Source organism: Mandrillus leucophaeus, unplaced genomic scaffold (assembly GCF_000951045.1).
Source record: "Mandrillus leucophaeus isolate KB7577 unplaced genomic scaffold, Mleu.le_1.0 Scaffold182, whole genome shotgun sequence".
Classification (NCBI taxonomy): domain Eukaryota; kingdom Metazoa; phylum Chordata; class Mammalia; order Primates; family Cercopithecidae; genus Mandrillus; species Mandrillus leucophaeus.
In genome coordinates this window covers 1,378,585-1,393,618 of record NW_012101832.1, presented here as the reverse complement: position 1 = coordinate 1,393,618, position 15,034 = coordinate 1,378,585, and the positions used below count along the sequence as shown (strand labels likewise).

At 44.9% G+C, this 15,034-nt stretch overlaps 1 protein-coding gene across 5 annotated transcripts in view; it reads left to right on the top strand.

The window, feature by feature from the left end:
* The first annotated feature begins 13,000 nt into the window (after window positions 1-13,000).
* The window catches only part of PPIE (peptidylprolyl isomerase E (cyclophilin E)), a 15,510-nt gene continuing 13,476 nt past the window's right edge, over window positions 13,001-15,034 (top strand). For 2 of the 5 annotated variants that reach the window (XM_011977670.1, XM_011977669.1), the window contains exons 1-2: window positions 13,010-13,060; window positions 14,317-14,415. In XM_011977670.1, coding sequence (XP_011833060.1) covers window positions 13,030-13,060; window positions 14,317-14,415 — 130 coding nt within the window. In that variant the 5' untranslated portion in view covers window positions 13,010-13,029. Of the gene's footprint in view, window positions 13,061-14,316; window positions 14,416-15,034 lie in introns of all 5 variants that reach the window. The other 3 variants (XM_011977668.1, XM_011977671.1, XM_011977672.1) reach the window with 3 other exon arrangements.

Sequence of the window (15,034 nt, the reverse complement as noted above, 5' to 3'; positions counted from 1 at the left end):
TTTTTATTTTTATTTTTATTTTTTTATTTATTTTTGAAATGGAGTCTTGCTCTGTCGCCCAAGCTGGAGTGCAGTGGTGTAATCTTGGTTCACTGTAACCTCCGCCTCCCGGGTTCAAGCAATTCTCCTGCCTCAGCTTCCCAAGTAGCTGGGATTACTGGCGCCCACAAGGACGCCCAGCTAATTTTTGTGTTTTTAGTAGAGATGGGATTTCACCATGTTGTCCAGGCTGGTCTCAAACTCCTGACCTCAGGTCAGCTGCCCACCTTGGCCTCCCAAAGTGCTGAGATTACAGGCGTGAGTCACTGTGCCCAGCCACCCATTTTTAAATTAGACAATTTGTCTTCTTATTACTGAGTTGTAGGAGTACTTTTTATACTTATCTCTAGTAATATTTCTTATCTTAAAGCCTATTTTGTCTGATATTAATACAGCCAATTTAGCTCTCTTAGGGTTCCTGTTCATATGATATATCTTTTATTATCCTTTTACTTTCAACCTACTTTTGTCTTTGAATTTGACATGTGTCTCTGATAGACAATATATAATTAAATTCTGCTTTTTAAAACATTTAGTCTGACAGTCTGTTTTTTCTGTCTAGCCTATTCACATTTAATGTATTTATTGGTATGACTGGATTTATGACTGCCATTTTTCTATTTGTTTTGTATATTTATCCTGTCCTGTTTCTCTGCCCTTCCTTGACTGCCTTCTTTTGTGTTAAATTTTTTTAAGTGTACTGTTTTAATGTATCTATTGATTTTTTTTTTTTTTTTTTTGAGACAGTGTCTCACTTTGTTGCCCAGGCTGGAGTGCTGTGGCACAATCTTGGCTCACTGCAACCTCTGCCTCCCAGGTTCAAGTGATTCTCATGCCTTAGCCTTCCCTGTAGCTAAGATTACAGGTCTGCACCACAGTGCCTAGCTAATTTTTGTATTTTTAGTAGAGACGTGGTTTCTCCATGTGGAACACTCCTGTAATCCCAGCCACTCAAGAGGCTGAGGCAGGAGAATTGCTTGAACCTGGGAGGTGGAGGTTGTAGTGAGCCAAGATCACACCACTGCACTCCAGCCTGGGTGGCAGAACAAGACTCTGTCTCAAAACACACACACACACACACACACACACACAAATAACAAAAACACAGTTTGATGACAATGTGTTTAAATGTGGATTTCTTTATGTTTCTCTTACTTAGAGTTCCTTGGGTTTTTTTAATCTGTAGATGAATTTTCAAATTTGGAAAGTTTTTGTCCATTAATTCTTCAGGTCTGTTTTCTTCCCCTTTCTCTTTTATATTTCTGGGACTTCCATAGACATCATGCTTTGACATAGGTTTGTATGCTTCATGATATACCACAGATCTCTGAGGTTCTATTCCTTTCCTTTCATCTTTCTCTCTCTTCCTCAGATTAGATTATTTCTATTCTACTATCTTCAGGTTCACTGATTCTTTCTTCTGACATCTCAGGTCTGCTGCTGAGTCCATTTAGTGAATTTTTCATTTGTTATTGTACTTTTTGACTTTAGAATTTCCATTTAAGTTTTGTTTATAGCTTCTAATTCTTTATTGAGATTTACTATTTGTTGAGTCTTTGACATTAAATTTTTTTATTTCTCTAAACATAGTTGCTATAAATTTTGTAACGTATTTATAATAGCTGTTTTAATGTCTTTGTTTGCTGAATACAACACCTGGTCTTGAAAAGTGTCAATTTTCTATTGATGCGGTTTTTTCTGAGAATGAGTCACATCTTCCGTTTCTTTGCATGTCTCATTATTTTTGTCGAACACTGGATTTTAAAATAATATGCCGTAGTGACTCCAGATTCTGATTTTTCCCCTGAGGGCTGTTTTATTGCTGGTTAGTTTTTTGTTTCGTTTTAAAACAGGGTCTCCTCTGTCTGCCAGGCTGGAGTGCACTGGCAGAATCACTACTCACTGCAGCCTTCACCCCCGACCCCTAGGCCTCAAACAATCCTCCCATCTCAGCCTCCTGAAAACCTGGGACTATAGGTGCATGCCATCATGCCTGACTAATTTAATTATGTTTTGTAAAGATGGGGTCCCACTGACGCGGAAAAAGTTCCCTTGTGCCCCTTCACAGCGCCTGTGATGGGGGTGTGGCTCACATCTTCAATGCCCCGCTGTCCAAACCTCTAGAGGAGCATACAGACGGGGAGGCTGCGGGGATCCGACCCCACAGCAGTGTTTAGGGGTGAATGTTTACAGCTGAAGCCCCAGTGGGCATGTGTTACAGGGTGCTCTTTTAGTTTGCCGTCTATAGGTGGCTTGTGTTAACCAGCTCAATTAGACCCTCTACCTTGTCGAAAGGACAGAGGGCTTTCCGTATACTGGGGTTCTTGCCTTGGTGTACCGGAAGAATCGGATCACACGTGGGCTTGAAGAATGAGTGCAAGGTTTTATTGCGTGGAACTAGCTCTCAGCAGATGGGGGAGCCAGACGAGAGATGGTTTTCCCCTGGAGCCGGGCACTCAGCGACCCAGACTCGACTCTCACTGCCCCAGCCACACTCTGCATTGCTCTGTCAGGGGACTGCTGGCGTGCCGGTCCCTGTCGGTGCAGCCCTCTTGACGTCCAGCCACCCGTGTGTTCCTCCGCTGATGTGCCCCTCTCTACCTTCAGCTGCCTCTGTGTTCTTCCACCGATCTGCTCCTCTCCATGTGCAGCAGCCTGTGTGTCTGCCAGCTAGGGTCTTAGGGCTTTTATAGGCACAGGATAGGGGCGTGGCAGGTCAGGGTGGTCTTCGGAAATGCAGCATTTTGGCAGGAAAACAAAAATGCTTGTCCTCATCCAGAGACCAGCCTGGCCAACATGGTGAAACCCCATCTCTACTAAAAATGCAAAAACTTAGCTGGGCGTGGTGACACGCGCCTGTAATCCCAGCTACTCAGGAGGCTGAGGCAGGAGAATTGCTTCAACCCAGGAGGCAGAGGTTGCCGTGAGCAGAGATGGTGCCATTGTACTCCAGCCTGGGCGACAGAGCAAGACTCTGTCTCATAAATAAATGAATAAATAAATGGGACTATGCTCTTCCTTTACCAGCATTTCCGTATTACCACTATGTTGCCCAGGCTGGTCTCAAACTTTTGGGCTCAAGTGATCCTCCCACCTCAGCCTCCTTACGTGCTGGGATTATAGGCACGGGCCACCATACCTGGCTGATTTTGTTTGCTTGTTTATTATTTGTTTTGCCTTTTAGAAACTTACCTAGATTAAATTTGCAGAATCGTCTCTCTTAGTGGTGTTTTAGAGCTGTGTGTCTCAAGTATTTTTTGTTTGTTTGTTTCTAATTCTTCTTATTTTTTAAAATCTTGGCTTCCTAGGGGGCACCCTTGTGTCTGAATATCTTAGTGGTAAACCAATGATTAGTCAGAGGTTTTACTCAAACACTTTGTGCCAGCAAGCCTTCCACTCTTTGCCTATAAATCTGTGTGTGGGTTGAGGAGTGCATTCAAAGTTTGAGCACTTTCCAAGTTTTCCCCAGGTTTTCCTTTCCAATGGGCTTTCCTGGTACTTCCTTTGTGTGGATAGTCTTCAGTCTGCCAGGAATGTGTGCAGAGGTAGAGCCCTCTTGGGCCTTGCCTGTACGTGTGGTGCAGCCTTCCAACCAGCCAGGGATGTGGGGAGAGCTCATCCAGTCCCTCTTCAGTTTTCTTGTTTCCAGGATCTCCTTGTTAAATTTCTGGCTTGGCTGCCAAGTGGGACTGCAACCTCAGGCTAGCAGAGCTGTGGGCTTTCTCAGTTCAATTCCCACTGAGCTTGATATTCTTACTGAGAATATTACTTGGCATATGTTTTTCGTTCTCTATTCTAAATCAAGTCAGCCCTTTCCAGCATCAGCGAAGCTGCTGTTTTTCACAACCAGCTCTGCCCTGGTAGCATGGCTGTGCCATCTGCACCGGACAGGGAGCAGAGAGATGAGAGTACCTGGCAAGAGCACCGCAGATTGCCACCATTCTTACCTGAAGTTCAGCAGTTTTTCATGAATAACCATTTCTCAACTTGTTGTGTGCATTGTCAATTTCTAGTGCCCTGAGATGTCTGTCTTTGACAATTCTGTCCAGTTTTATAGTTGTTTTTCATGACAGAGTTTGTGAACTCTTCATTCCACCATCACCAGAAGTCCTGCCCAATCAACGATTCTTTTTATTATGGCAAAATACACACAACACAAAACTTGCCATTGTAACCATTTTAAAGTGTGCAATTCAGTGGCATTTGGTACTTTCGCAATGTTGTGCAACCCTCATCAGTATCTAGTTCTGGAACCGACCCATTAGTCCCATAGATAGTTTTATTGCATGAATAGGAATTGACCCTTCTGGTCTTAAGGCTTGAAACTTACATTTGTTTTATCTGAGTTTCTTCATCAGGAAATAACTTTCAGGCCTCTCAAAAAAAGTATCAAAGAATGGAAACTCACCAAATCACCACATTCCAACAATGAGATGCCAGACCCCTCCTTCACCATGTTTGCTTCCTTGCCCCTCCCCAGTCTGTTTTCTTACACATCATTACATTTCTCCCCTGCTACATAAACCATTAGTTTTAGTTGGTCAGGGAGATGGACTTGAGACTGAGCTCCCATCTGCTCAGCTGCAGCACCCGATTAAAGCCTTCTCCTTCGTTTTCTCAGTCATTGGTTTTCTGTGCTGTGAGCATCAGGACCTAGACAGAACTCCTGGTGTTTCAATAACAGTTTCAGAACATTTTCATCCCCCGAAAAGGAAACACTGTGCCTAAGCAGTCATCGTAAATGGAATCATGTAATACGTGGCCTTTTGTATCTGGTTTCTTTCACTTAGTGTAGTGTTTTCAAAGCTCATCCATGTTTTAACATGTATCACTGCTTCGTTTGTTTTTATGGCTGAATGGCATTTCACTATATTGATATACCACATTTTAAAATCCATTCATTTGTTGATGGATGCTTGGGTTATTTCCATCTTTTGGCTATTGTGTATGGTGCTGCTATGAACATTTGTGTACAAGTTGTTGTGTGAACATTTATTTTCTATTCTTTTAGGTATATACTTAGGTTGGAAATGCTGGGGCATATGGTAATTATGTTTAACTTTTTGAGGTACAGCCAAACTATTTTCCACAGTGGAAATTTGTACATCATTTAACATTCTTACTAGCAATGTATAAGGGTTCCAGTTTCTCCACATCCTTGCCAACACTTGTTATTTTCAACTTTTTAGGATAGCCAATCTAATGGATGTGAAGTGGTATCTCATTGTGGTTTTGATTTGCATTTCCCTAATGACCAATGTTGATCTTGTCATGTACTTTTTGGCCATTTGTTTATATTCTTTGGAGAAATGCTTATTCAAATCCTTTGCCTGTATATTAGTAAGATTGTCTTTCTATTGTTGAGTTGAAAAAGTTCTTTACGTATTCTGGATACTAGATTCTTATCAGATACATTAGTTGCCAAAGTTTTCTTCCATTCTGTGGGTTATCTTTCCACTTTCTTAATACTGTTGTCTGATGTGTAACAGCTTTTAATTTTGATGATGTCTAATTTACCTATTTTTTTCTTTTGTTGCTGTGTTTTTGATGTCTTGTCTAGGAAGACAATTACCAAATCCATGTGACAACTGTAAAGCTTACTATTTTACTGTACATTGTTTAAGGCCAAGTCCCACTGTTTGCAAATATTTTGTCTTAGAATCTTCATCTAGAACTTCACCCCAGAAAAAAGATGACTTGGAAAAGAAAAATCACATACAACCATATTATCTTTCATTAAATCTATTGTTTAAATGCAATCTGTAGTAACACAAGGCTTAGAGACACAAACTGTGACCACAGTGATCTTGAAGGAACTCAAACTGTTCTGAATCAGTAAGAACTTGCCCTCCAAATAAGCACATCTAGCTCAGTCCAGGTGTCTTAGAGACCAATTGTATAGTAAGATTCCCAAATTAACTTTTATATAGAATACAGTGTTTATTAATGATAAGCAATAAAATGTGCTAACTTGATTTATATTTAAGAGCATCCACAGCAACTATTTCAACTTAGAAACAATTGAAAGATTTTTTTTCAGGAGTGTTTTGTGACTGATATTGTTCAGAGTTGCATGAGCATGATGATAATAAAAAGTGACTGACTTTTTCTTTTTCTTTTTTTTTTTTTTTTGACACAGTCTCCCTCTATCACCCAGGCTGGAGTGCAGTGGTGCAGTCTTGGCTCACTGCAACCTCCACCTCCCAGGCTCAAGTGATTCTCGTGCCTCAGCCTCCCAAGTAGCTGGGATTACAGTCATGTACCACCATGCCTGGCTAATTTTTGTATTTTTAGTAGAGACAGAGTTTCATCATGTTGGCCAGGCTGGTCTCAAACTCTTGGCTTCAAGTGATCCACCCACCTCAGCCTCCCAAAGTGCGGGGATTACAGGCATAAGCCACTGCACTGGCTTTTTTTTCCTTTTTCTTTTTTCCAGACAGGGTTTCACTCTATCACCCAGGCTGGAGTGATATGATCGTGGCTCACTGCAGTCTTGACCTTCCGAGCTCAGGTCAAGAGCTTGACCTCCTCCTACCTCAGCCTCCCAAGTAGCTGGGACTAAAGGTGTATGCCACCATGCTAAGCTACTTTTTTTGTATTTTTTGTAGAAACAGGATTTTCAACCTTGCCCACGCGGGTCTTGAACTCCTGAGCTCAAGTGATCCACCCACCTCGGCTCCCAAAGTGCTGGGATTACAGGTATGAGCCACCACGCCCGGTCAAAAGTGACTGACTTTTTAATTGTTTTATTACTGTTTTAAAGTTGTCTCCAGACAAGACACCTCCGTATTGTTAGCACCCAGAATGGACTGCTTCTACTGCCTCTTAAGATGTCATTACTTTTCTTGGAAAAAGTGGTTCTCAAAGTATAGTCTCCAGACCAGCAGCTTCCACATCACCTGGGAACTTGTTAGAAGCGAGTATTCTTAGCTTTGCCTAAGACTGACTGAATTAGCAACCCTGGGAGTAGAGCTTAGCAACCAGTGTTGTAACGAGCCCTCCAGTGATTCTGATGCAGTTTCATATTTTAGGACCATTATGTTAGAGTATGGAACCTGCCAGACCTAAGAGACTAGAGTTTAGGGCACTGGTAAATGCAGCCCTATGAGGTTGTGGTGTAAGGCAGAAAAACAGCCCCAGGTTTTGGCAGACTTGGACATCTGTCCCTCCAGCTATCAGTGAAGAAAAGTGTCACTGAGTGGCAGATAGAATGTTTCAGCTTCTAGTCCCTCAAACAGTCTCTGTGATACAAACACTGACTCAGTTAAGAATCAAAGGAAGACTCTTGGAGACTGATTGCTAGGAGTGATGAACTTGAACTGGGTTTTTTCTTTTCTTTGGGAATCCTGCAGCTGTGCGGTATGTAGCACCTGTGTGGTATGTAGCACCTGTGCCACCACACTGACACTCACTGCTCCTCCTTGTGCTGCTGCTCTGTATAAATACACCTCCGATGTTGGCAGCCCACGGCCTATGATTCAGCCTCTGTAGCGGAGCCCAGGCACCCAATGTGCTAAGAATAGCATTTTCCATTTCAACTTTATTTGCAAGAAGGTTTTCTCTATTTCATTCATCAGATTATTAAAAGTCTACTAAATACCAAGGAATTGTGCAGTGGTATGGGATTACAGTGGTAAGCAAACTGACATGGTCCCTGCTTTCAAAATGCTCTTTCTCTGGTTGGAGAGAAGGGGTTTTAAAAAGTAAATGCATCCTCTATTTTTGAATATTTTTAAAAATGTAAATGCAGCCAGGCGCTGTGGCTCATGCCTATAATCCCAGCACCCTGGCTGGCTGAGGTGGGAGGATCACTTGAGCCCAGGAGTTCGAGACCAGCCTGGGCAATGTGGCAAAACCCCGTCTCTACAAAAAAAAAAAAAAAACGGAAAAATTAGCCAGGTGTGGTGGTGCACACTAGTCATTAGTTCCAGCTACTCGGGAGGCTGAGGCAGGAGGTTGAGCCCAGAGGTTGAGGCTTGAGGCTGCTGCTGTGAACCGTGATCACACCACTGCACTCCAGCCTGGGTAACAGAGTGAGACTTTGTCTCAAAAACATAAAAAGTAAATGTAAATACAAATTGTGCTAAGTGTGACTATGATGTCTAACTGCTCCCCTCAGAAATGTAGGAGAATGATGCTTCCCACACTCCCATTCATTTCACCTACTTAAATTCATTTCACCTTACTTCCCATTCATTTCACCTACATTTCACCTAGCTTTCTAAAGCGATTTCCAGAACTTAATGCCACGTGAAAAGATACGAAGCCTTTCTGCTGCCTTCAGGGACCTGCTTCTAGACTGGAGCTCATCACTGACATCGTATGCTAATGTTTCTAGAGCATTTAATGAAAGAGGCATTATGGCATATAATAATTATAACTGTTTTGGTATTTACACCTTTTGGTCCAATCATTTCTGGGCATCCCTCCAAAGGAGATCATGTGGTCCTTAGAAAAAAGCTGTACTGCTAATGATAGTTACTGGAGCTTTATATATTCAATCAACAAACAAATTAAATACTCAGTTATTACTTTGCTAATGTGAGTAAATTGCTTGACCTCCCTGGGTGGCCTGGGTAAAATGGGGAGATAATCTCTATCTCAAGTTTGTGACAACTAAATGTCTGTGGAAATATCTCCCTAGCACTAGGCCCAACACAGAGTAGGTGTGCTCTGTATGGGCTCTTTTCACCTCCCCTTTCTAATTACGTTGCATGTTATTATACATATGATGAGAATCTATATAGTTTTTCTGTTTGGTTGTTTTTTTGAGATGGAGTCTTACTCTATCACCCACGCTAGAGTGCAGTAGCGCCATCTTGGCTTACTGCAACCTCTGGCTCCTGGGTTCAAGTGATTCTCCTGCTTCAGCCTCCCGAGTAGCTGGGACTACAGGTGTGCACCACCATGTCCAGCTAATTTTTGTGTTTTGAGTAGAGCCAGGGTTTCACCATGTTGGCCAGGCTGGTTTTGAACTCCTGACCTCAGGCGATCCGCCCACATCGGCCTCCCAAATTGCTTGGGATTATAGGCATGAGCCGCCACACTCAGCCTCATAGTTATGTTTTTTGAGACGGAGTTTCACTCTGCCGCCCAGGCTGGAGTGCAATGGTACGATTTCGGCTCACTGCAACCTCCGCCTCCCAAGTTCAAGCAATTCTTCTGCCTCAGCCTCCTGAGTAGCTGAGGCTACAGACGGACACCACCACGCCTGGCAAATTTTTGTGTTTTTAGTGGAGGCAGGGTTTTGCCATATTGGCCAGGCTGGTCTCGAACTCCTGAGCTCAAGAAATTCACCCACCTCAGTCTTCCAAAGTGCTGGAATTACAGCCGTGAGGCACTGTGCTTGGACAAGAATCTATACAGTTTTGTATCACCCCCACTCCCCTCACAATGGGCTGAATTTGGTAAAAAACCATTACTTCTCCCCTTCCCCTGGATTCTGAGTGGTAGCATTCAGGTGTCAAGTGGTTGGAGTGTCCTAACTTTGACCACCATCGAGTGCTATCCTTTCCTTGGGTGCTAACCCACTGCTTCTCCTGGTTCCCAGGCACCCCAGCCTGCTGTCCATGTGCAGGCCAGGAACCCCTGACTGCCTCCATGCTGGCAGCAGTACTTTCCCAAGAACAGAAGCAGGTGCTGAGTGAGTGACCCACGTGCCTACAAAAGAAGAGAGGGCCAGAAGCTTGTGCTGACCCAGACACCAGGGTTACTGAGATTCCATCTGGTTTTTTTATGAACAATCTTCCCCACAGGAGAAGTTTGTTCCTGCTTATCCAAACAATGCATTCAAACCTGCCTGTAAAGATTATAGGAAAAGATGCACAGGGCAAGGTGAGAATGGAGAGGGGCTGGAGAGCTTCCATGCCCTCTCTAGGCATGCTGCGTTCCAAGCACATCAATGTGTTCACCAACCTGGAAACTCCCCAAACTGCATTAATTAAGAGTGTTTATATGAGGTTTCATTACCTAGGCATGGCTGATTAAACCATTGGGTGTTGGTGATTGAACCCAATTTCCAACCCCCTCCTCTCCTCAGAGGTTGAAGGCGGGAGCTGGAAGTCCCAACCCTCTAATCACGTGGTTTGTTTCTCTGGTGACCAACCCCCATCCTGAAGCGAGCTAGGGGTTCTATCTTGAGTCATCTGCTTAGCATAAACTTAGGTATGGTCAAAATGGGCTCATTATGAATAACAAAAGACACAGCATTCAGGATATTCCAATGGTTTTAGAAGCTCTGTGCCAGGAACTAGGACAAAGACCAAATATCTATTTTTTATTATACACCACATAAAGGACGCCTGGTCAGATTCTTCTTGAGAGTGACCTTTTGGTTTGGAATAGTGAGGGGTACACAAACAGCTCTCCTAATCAGATCTCATAGTCTCATTCCTATAAGCATCGACTCCCTGGTTTGGCATGAGGTTGGTAAGATCAGCTGTGTGTGCAGCCACTGCTTAGCTCTGGGAATACAATGGGTACAGGCCGTGGTGTCAAATACCTCCATCTACTGGGAGACAGAGAGACATACCTGACTATAGTTATAGGGTGTGTGTCAATTGACTTCTAAACTTGGGGACTATGGACTCTGTCTATAGGGGATTTGGGTGAGTGAAGCTTAACTAGGACCTCTGACAAGGACTGGTGGGTGCCTCCAGATGGAGAAAAGAAAGAACTCAATGAGCAAAAGCAGAAGCAAGGAAAAAGAGCCCGTGGTAAGTAGGTGAGGAGCTGATGTGGAGGTTAGGGTTGACTTGAGGTAGGCATGGACCCCTTGTCAAGGACCTTGTGAGCAGCATCAGTGATTTAAGTAGGGAGTTCTAGAGAATTTAGGTTTATTTTGAAGAAAAATCACCCTAGGCCGGGTGTAGTGGCTCACACTTATAATCCCAGCAGTGTGGGAGGCCAAGGCGGGAGGATTGCTTAAGTCCAGGAGTTTGAGACCAGCCTGGGCAACATGGCAAGACCCCGTCTCTAAAAAAAAAAAAAAAAAAAGTTAGCTGGTCATGGTGATGTGCACCTGTACTCCCAGCTGCTACTCGGGAGGCTAAGGTGGGAGGATCATTTGAAGCTGTGAGGCTGAGGCTGCAGTGAGCCATGATCATGTCACTGCCTTCTGGCCTGGGTAAGACAGCAAGACCCGGTCTCAAAAAAAAAAAACAAACAAAAAAATCACCTTGGACAAGTGGACTGAAGGAACAGAGCCACTATCAACTCCTCCCTAGCCTACTACATTAATTTCCTGGTCTCCAGGGTTCCAATCAATCCATTCTGGGCCTAGTGTCAGAGCACTATTTAAAATGATGTGATCATGTAACTCTCCTGTTGTAACTTCAGCAGCTTCTCAAAGCCCCCAAATCTTCCAGGTGGCTTACAGTGCCCTCATGATGTGGCCCTCTGCCCACCTTTCCCACCTGATATGCCCTCCACCCCACTACCCCAGGCTCTGGTCTTTTAGTTCCTTGAGTGTGCAGAAGCTGCCTCCTCCTCTCTCTGGCTCCTTTTCCTTCAGAATTCAGCTTAACTATCACCTCAGGAAGGTCTTAACCCCCTGCTCCATATAAAATAGATGATCCCATTATTTCGTGCCACTATGTCAACCTGTAATTTATGTATTAGTGGGTTTAGTCCAAGATATTAGTCTAAACGGCACCATTTTGTAAGCTCCCTGCTATTCTGCAGACCTCGGTCAAAGTGAAACATTTCACAGGGGTTTGGGCTGTGAGAAACATCCTGCCTAACCCCCTGACCACAAGGCAGACAAAGGCTCAACTAAAGAAACATCCCTCTCATACATTGCTGGGCAAAGGTCCAAGGGACACTATGATGACATCCCACCGGAACAAGGGCCAAACCGCCTCATCATGAGAACATCTTTATATCAATATCCTGCCGGGCAGCAAGCCATACTGCCCAGACGCCTCCCGCCCATACCTTTACATTGCCCAGTCGGTAAGCAGTGGTGGGCACTGGCATTAGGCTGGTTCCCTACTTCTGTAGGTTATTATGCTGGACATAAAGCCTACGTTTGCTGTTGAGCTGCCCTCTTTCTCTGTGTCTGTGTGTCTTTCTTTAACCCTTCCCTTCTTTTCAAAACCTAACACGAGTCGGCAAACGTTCTTCCTGAAGAGCCAGATGGTAAATATTATTGCAGGCTTTGCAGCCTATAGCTTTTCCGCCCTTATAGCAGCCACAGTCATACTTAACGGAATGAACGTGGCTATGTCCCCATAAAGCTTTCTTTATGGACACTGAAATTTTAATTTCACATAATTTTCATGTGCTAAGAAAAGAAAAAAAATTTTTTTTGAGACGATGTTTTGCTCTCATCACCCGGGCTGGAGTGCAACGGTGCAATCTCCGCTCACTGCAACCTCCACCACCTGGGTTTAAGCGATTCTCCAGACTCAGCCTCCTGAGTAGCTGGAGTAGCTGGGATTACAGGCGCCCGCTACCACGCCCGGCTGATTTTTGTATTTTAGTAGAGACGGGGTTTCACCATGTTGGCCAGGCTGCTCTCGAACTCCTGACCTCAGGTGATCCGCCCGCCTCAGCCTTCCAAAGTGCTGAGGCTACAGGCATGAGCCACCAAGCCCGGCCAAGAAAACATTTTTGTTTTAATTTTTTTCCAAATATTTCAAAAGGTAAAACTCATTCTTAGCTTCCGGGTTGTCCAAAAACAGACGCGCACGATGACCACGCACCATAGTTTATCGTTTGCCCATAATAATCGGGTTGATTCGGCCAAGGTTTGCCTCCCCCAACAGCGTGAGCACTGGGAATCGCGACGACCACGTCCCTTTGTTTATCACTGCGCACCGCACAGGGCTCCCGGTGCTTCCGGGTAGCGGGATGAGGGTTGCACCAACGCGAGGGTGGGCGGGGTCTGAGAGCTAAGCGTTGCGGGGGCGGGGCGGGGCCAGAGGGGGCGGAACGGGGGGAAGAGGGCGGGCCGAGTGCTGGCTTCCGGCGGAAAAGCGCGCGAGCAAGATGGCTACCACCAAGCGCGTCCTGTACGTGGGTGAGCAGGCGGGGTTGCTAGGCGGAGTCTGGGTAAACGCGACCCCCAGAGGGTCGGGCGTGGGGTGGGACGCATCTCTGAACCAGGAGGACGGCGAGCAGCTGTCAAGGCCGGGTCTCTGGAGGTAGTACTGGCGGTAGCTCTGGCTCTGCTTAAACTTCTTCAAAGGCTTCCCACTGTCCTCAGGAAAAAGTACAAACTCCTTAGCAGTAGCCACCTCTTCAGCTTCTTTGCTTTTCTTCCCAATTCCCTGGGTCTCCCGAAAAATGACCCACTTGCCCCCAAGGGTCAGGTTATTTAACAACCTTGGGCCTCTGCTTTTGCGACTCTCTTTCAGTGAACAGCCTTGCCACACACCTCAGGTGTGTGAACCCGAGACTGAATGGTTATTCTGACTTCTTCCTAGCCCGCTGAGCTCCACGGGCCCCGAGGAGCGGTAGAGGAATATTATGGTCCTCCAGATCCTCTCGTTCATTTGTTTTACAAACATCAGTGCAGCGACGGCTCAGCCCCAGCCCCAGCCCCAGCCCCTGCCCCAGCCCCCGCCATAAAGGAAGGAGTTCCCAGACTAGCCAGAAAAAAAGTGGAATTACCTCAGTAGCACACTTTTGATAAGCGCTGTAGTGAGGATGGACCATGATGATATGGGCCTGGCTGCGGGACAAATGACCCATGCATCTGGAGAAGTGAGGGCAAACTCTGGATGTGGCGATGCCAGAGCTGATGAGCAGGAGTTAGCTACGTAACCGAAGCAGAGGCAGGGCTGTTCACTGCAAGGGAGTCGCAAAGGTGAGAAATAGCCTGACACTTGGGGGCAAGTGGGTCATTATTCAGGAGACCCAGGAAATTGGGAAGCAAAGCAAAAAAGCTGGAGAAGTGGATACTGCTAAGGAGTTTGCACTTTATCCCGAGGACAGTGGGAAGTCTTTGAAGGAGTTTAAGCAGAAAAGTTACGGGTTCAAATCTGCACTTTCCTAAGATCATTCTAGTTGGCTTTGTGGAGTTGATGGAGTGGAGGCAGGGTCAGTTGTGAAGCTATTGCAGTAATCCCAGGACTAGATGAGAATCTGAAAGAAGGGCGAAGAGAGGAATATTTTTCATAAGTGTGGGTGGGCAGAGATGAAAGGGGGATGTTTGTGTACCCAAAGAACTGAATGGAAGGATCCTGTCCCCTGGCTAGCATGCTAACTGGGCTGCAGTGACTTCTGCAAGAGTATGGAGATCAGTGGCTCAGAAGGCCCTTGGCTTATTTGCAGGTGGACTGGCAGAGGAGGTGGACGACAAAGTTCTTCATGCTGCGTTCATTCCTTTTGGAGACATCACAGATATTCAGATTCCTCTGGATTATGAAACAGGTGAGTTAGCGTCTCTCACATCCAGAATCCTCTTACTAGGAAAAGACCTTAAAAAATTAAAGTCACATCGCAATTCTAAATATGCATTCTAAATATGGTTAGTATACACTACAGGAAAGTTCATGAAGGTGCCTGGTGACAGTGATCTTGATGGAGAAGGAATGTTCTGAGGCAATGTGGTTGTGAACTCTGAATACTTTTAAGTCTTCAGCTGTTGGGTTGAGATAAGACAGATTTTTCAATAGACCAGTGGGGAGATAGGTTTGAACTACACTGAGATTTGAGTGTTGTTTTAATCTACCTGATCCCACCTGCTCCTTCTTGGTAGCTGTGCTGTTAAATGAGGCAGCAGGAAAGCCTAGCCCCATAATTGGAGCGGGGAGTGGGGGACAGGGGTGGGGATTCTTGCCCTCTACACACCTGGGTGGGTTTCCCTTTGACTGGTATCACAATCACAGTTCAGTTTTCTGTTTTACCTTTGTTGTCATTTTTAAGATTATAGTTTTAGGTCTAGTTTTATCATCAACCTTGCATATGATTGTTAGCAAGGTCTTTAAACTCTCCAGAGAGTTTAAAGGCCTGGGGAATCTTTATTTGCAAAATGATAAGGTTATATTGG